The following is a 4,595-nucleotide window of genomic DNA, read 5'->3' as shown; positions in this document are numbered from 1 at the left end:
TGTGAAATACATAGAAAAAAGTGTGAGAATAATATTCTTACCTGCTAATTGTTTGAATGATGAAACAAGTTGATAATTGGAAAATTGGCCAATTAAATCGTACGAAATTTCAATATTTCAATGACTGAATACATTCAATTTGACAAAACATTCAATGCGGGGTTGTCAATTTGAATTTATCTAGTCATATCATAGGCTTGCATGAAAAGCTTGAAATTTCAACACTGATATTATGTCTCAAGATTTCTTGTTTCATTCAGATTACAGATATGAAACACATTTCTGTGTATTGGAGGATACGATTGAACAGAGAAAACAGAAATTTGTATTGAACTAATTGTGATTTATTGATTCAATAAACCATAAAACAGAACAAACAGGAAATGGTAGCTGGTAGGGGGTTGTTGTGGAGATGTCCACTTCAGAAGGTAATGAGAGATATTGTCAGTCGATTGTTGATGTGATCCGAAGTGAGATGCTTATCTGTAGTAGTAGGGGTAGGCAGAGTAGGGGTAGGCTCCATAGGGGTAAGCTCCATAGGCTGATGCGTAGGGGTATGCAGAGTAGGCGTAGGGGTATGCTCCGTAAGCGGCGGCGGCGTAGGGGTAAGCTCCGTAGTAGGCTGTGGATTCGCCCTTCAGTGTCTCCTTCTGTTCAGCGGCCTGAGCAATGGCGAACAGGGCCACTACAAGGAGGACAAAAGCTGCCTGTCAACAAACAAACACAAAACTATCATTTACTTTTCTTTTTAGGGCTACTGATATTATTGAACCACACAATAAAAAATATTATCAAGTACAGTACCCTTTATTTTATTTCAACACAACTAGTTTCAACTCTTGAAGAGCCATTTTCAAGTGTAAAATCATTTTTATATGGAAAGAAACTGGTTGTGTTTCAGTTGAAATGTGTGTGAGAGAGTTGTGTTTCAACTCTTCAAGCGTAAAATCATTTGAAAATGACTCTTAAAGAGTTGAAACTGGTTGTTTCAGTTGAGATGTGTGTGAAAGAGTTATGTTTCAACTAGTTTCAACTCTTCAAAAGTCATTTTTAAGAGTAAAATGATTTAAAAATGACTCTGGTTGAAACTGATTGTGTTTGAGTTGAAATGTGTGTGGAAGAGTTGTGTTTCAACTTTAGTTTCAACTCTTCATGAGTCATTTTTAAGTATAAAATCATTTGAAAATGGCTCTTAAAGAGTTGAAACTGATTATGTTTCAGTTGAAATGTGTGTGGAAGAGTTGTGTTTCAACTAGTTTCAACTCTTCAAGAGTCATTTTTGAGTGTAAAACCATTTAAAAATGGCTCTTGAAGAGAGCTAGATACTACCTAATTGTGTGAAATAAATTACATATAAGGGGACTTGATAATAATTCTATTGTGTTACAAAACTATTAATTCAATGCAAGAGCACACTGAATTTTGGGAATACCACTATCAAAATAGTGTCAGTTGTAAACGAATGAGTTTTATTTCAAAATAGTGTAAATCAATGTACCTAGAATACCTAGAATGTATTCTAGGTACCTTGAGTGTAAATATCCAATACTTCTATTGAAATCAAATAGCATAAAATCAAATTAACAAAATTACCAATTAAATTATTCTTCAAACACCACTAAGTAACTCTATATTGGTTTAGCAGGATATCAAATTGTTTCTGAAAGTTATCAATATGATTGTACTGATTCTTTCAACATCAGCAGAATTAAGGTGGTTTCCCACATAATACATTGGGGAAAATTTGGCATCAAAAGGGGTGTTCACTTTTTAATATACATGTTATCAGAGTCGGTGACTAGTACAGTGAAAATAATATAATAATTCCTATAAGCTGTAATAGGATTAGGTTCCAACTCAGCCTGACAAAGCAAGCATGAATAGTCTCATCACAACTATATGAATCACTGTATCTGATAAGTTCAATGATACTGATATCTGGAAATCCGCCTTTAAATTTCGCACTTTCGAATAGCAAGCAAGTAGCCTGGTATTCGAACTTTTGTGTCTATGAAATCATGCAATCTACAAGCATTTATATAATAGAAAACTGTTATCAAATTTTGCCCTTTTTAATCAATAGTAAGTGAATACTGTCAATCATAACATTATCATTCCACAATGCATATGAAAGTGATTCTCGATACTCGAGTTAGAGGAGTGATCCAGAAAATTATGCACAACATTAAAAATTATGATCTGGAGTCGCATTTTGATAGATTCAAATATATAAATAAATAACTTAATTATAGTAAGATATACTCTACAGAATCGAAAATCAGGATGACCGAATTTAACAAATTGAATCACTGTAAATCATGAAAACTCTAATTCACAGAGGGAGAATAATTGAGAGTGAGTATTGCAGAGAGAGTGAGCATTGGAAGTTGCGTTGGGTGATTATTCAAGTTTATGGGATGAAAACTTGAGGAATCATTATTTGAATAAGCATCTTCCACTCTAAGACTAATAATGAGAGCATCTCTTATAATAATGGTCTAGTAAAGAAAAAAAATGAAAACAGTTATTATAATAGGGTAATAACCTACTTGACCAATATGCACTGTTTTAGATTTCAATCGTTTTGTAATCTGATGGGAGAGTGAATTATCATAAATAGGCATTCATGATAATCTTACTAAATTGTGTAATGGAGTTTCAAACTAAGGGTAAATTATTAAAGTAATTCATAATAATAACTATATATTGTTTACTTTTTTGTATTTTATATTATTATATTTTTGTGTAATGGAGCTTCAAGCTAAGGGTAGATTATTAGAATAATTCATATTTGTATAATCAATAATTCATTAATGATATTTCAGATTAATGAAGTATAGTCCTTGCAAGTAAGAATTTTGTACAAGTGGATTTTCGTCAATTTGTACTAGTGCTTTTTGATAATGTAAAAATGATAATGATGATTATATGGATGGAGTTAGTTTGAAGTGCGTGTACTTACGACGGCCTTCATGGTGCTGGTTGGTTTGTTGGTTGTGTGCTGGTCGAGAAGCAATAAACGACTTATGCCTCTCGTCGAGGGATGAGCCATTTTATAGCCGAATCAGGCCGCTGGCCATCATGTGTTCAATGAAGCAAAAAAGAAGTCGTCGAAGAAGAAGTAAAAAGAGTGTCCTTGGCATCTGAAGAGTAGGAAGCGGTGGAGGAGGCCAGGACTACGCCCTGGACCACGGACCTGCATCAATGATTCGGCCAGCGCAGTGACCGAAACAAAAACCAACAACCTGTTTTGTTTGCCGCTAATCGTCAATCGTCGTTCCTTCTTTACCAATGAATCAACTTAATCGAGTACTGAATCTCTACTTTTGTTCTCTTAACACGTCTGCTTGAACTGAAACAATAAATTTTCATTCAGGTCTCTCCTCTTTTGTTAACCACAATGTACAATGCCAACAAAAAAGTGATTTTATTTGAAATGGATATCTACTACAATATCATACATACAAAGAACAGTAAAAAGTATTGGAGGCACACAAAAGTGAATGACGTATGAGTATAGTTCCAGTGGAGCTTGAACGACTAAAAGTTAGTATGAGTTAAGCTTTCCACCTACAGTGTTTCTAGATGAAATTATTCAATAATTTATAGAAGTTAGTCTATTCTATTTTCTTATAGTTAGCAAATGGTTATCTTTGCAAATCCATTGTCTATGAAGCCAGGTTAGCCGAGACGACCAAGGCTTTGCCGTTGTACCCGTCAGTCTGCTAGCGCTACCTGCTCGTGGGTTCGAATCCCGGCAATAGGCATGGATGTTTGATCATCTCATCACATTATCTAAAGTGAAAGCTTATGTTGACATCATGGGCAACAACAAAAAAATTGACAAGAAACGAAAATCGTTAATTGACCGAGCGAAGTGAGGTGTAAGATTTAAGTCGACGGTTTGGCATTTCTCTTAATGTTTAAATGTTTATATGTTTATATGTTGCGAATTTACGGCGAAACGCGGTAATAGATTTTCATGAAATTTGACAGGTACGTTCCTTTTTTAATTGCGCGTCGACGTATACAAGGTTTTTGGAAATTTTGCATTTCAAGGATAATATAAAAGGAAAAAGGAGCCTCCTTCATATGCCAATATTAAGCTGCGTTTACACCAAAGTTATTAACAAAATGTTAATAACTTAATCCTTATAGATTCTATTACATTGAACGGAGCTTGTCAAACACATATGTTCATCATGTGTATGATAAGTTATGTTCAATCTAATAGAATCTATAAGGATTAAGTTATAAACATTTAGTTAATAACTTTGGTGTAAACACAGCTTTAGAGTAAGAATCAGACTATAGAATTATTCATCATAAATCAGCTGACAAGTGATTACACAGATGTGTGCCAGTCTATTGCTGTATTTCCATAAGGTCTATAGTTTCAATCAGGTACTTGATGATGAAAATACTGCCTGAGGTCTACTGTTCACAGAACTACTAGTAGTGATTTGGAACATTTGAGAGCTTGACACTACTTGTAAAGCGGTAATTATCAACTTTCAACTTCACTGAAATAAGATCTGAAATGAGTCTTATGAAAGAAACAGGTACCTACATTCCGAATTATGGTTGCGAAAATG

General features: G+C 34.2%; 1 protein-coding gene across 1 annotated transcript; it reads right to left on the bottom strand.

Annotated features, from left to right (window-relative positions):
• Nucleotides 1–322: 322 nt before the first annotated feature.
• Nucleotides 323–3,432, bottom strand: LOC111052697. The gene is made up of 2 exons (XM_022339447.2): nt 2,963–3,432; nt 323–707 (listed from the first exon to the last, which is right to left on the bottom strand). The coding sequence occupies exons 1-2, from the start codon at nt 3,050–3,052 to the stop codon at nt 480–482; spliced, it is 318 nt and encodes a 105-aa protein (XP_022195139.2). The 5' UTR covers nt 3,053–3,432; the 3' UTR covers nt 323–479.
• Nucleotides 3,433–4,595: the final 1,163 nt, after the last annotated feature.

The sequence above is a fragment of the Nilaparvata lugens genome, chromosome 2 (genome assembly GCF_014356525.2).
Source record: "Nilaparvata lugens isolate BPH chromosome 2, ASM1435652v1, whole genome shotgun sequence".
Taxonomy (NCBI): Eukaryota; Metazoa; Arthropoda; class Insecta; order Hemiptera; family Delphacidae; genus Nilaparvata; species Nilaparvata lugens.
Note: the sequence above shows the minus strand (reverse complement) of the source record. Positions and strands in the feature narration are given on the sequence as shown.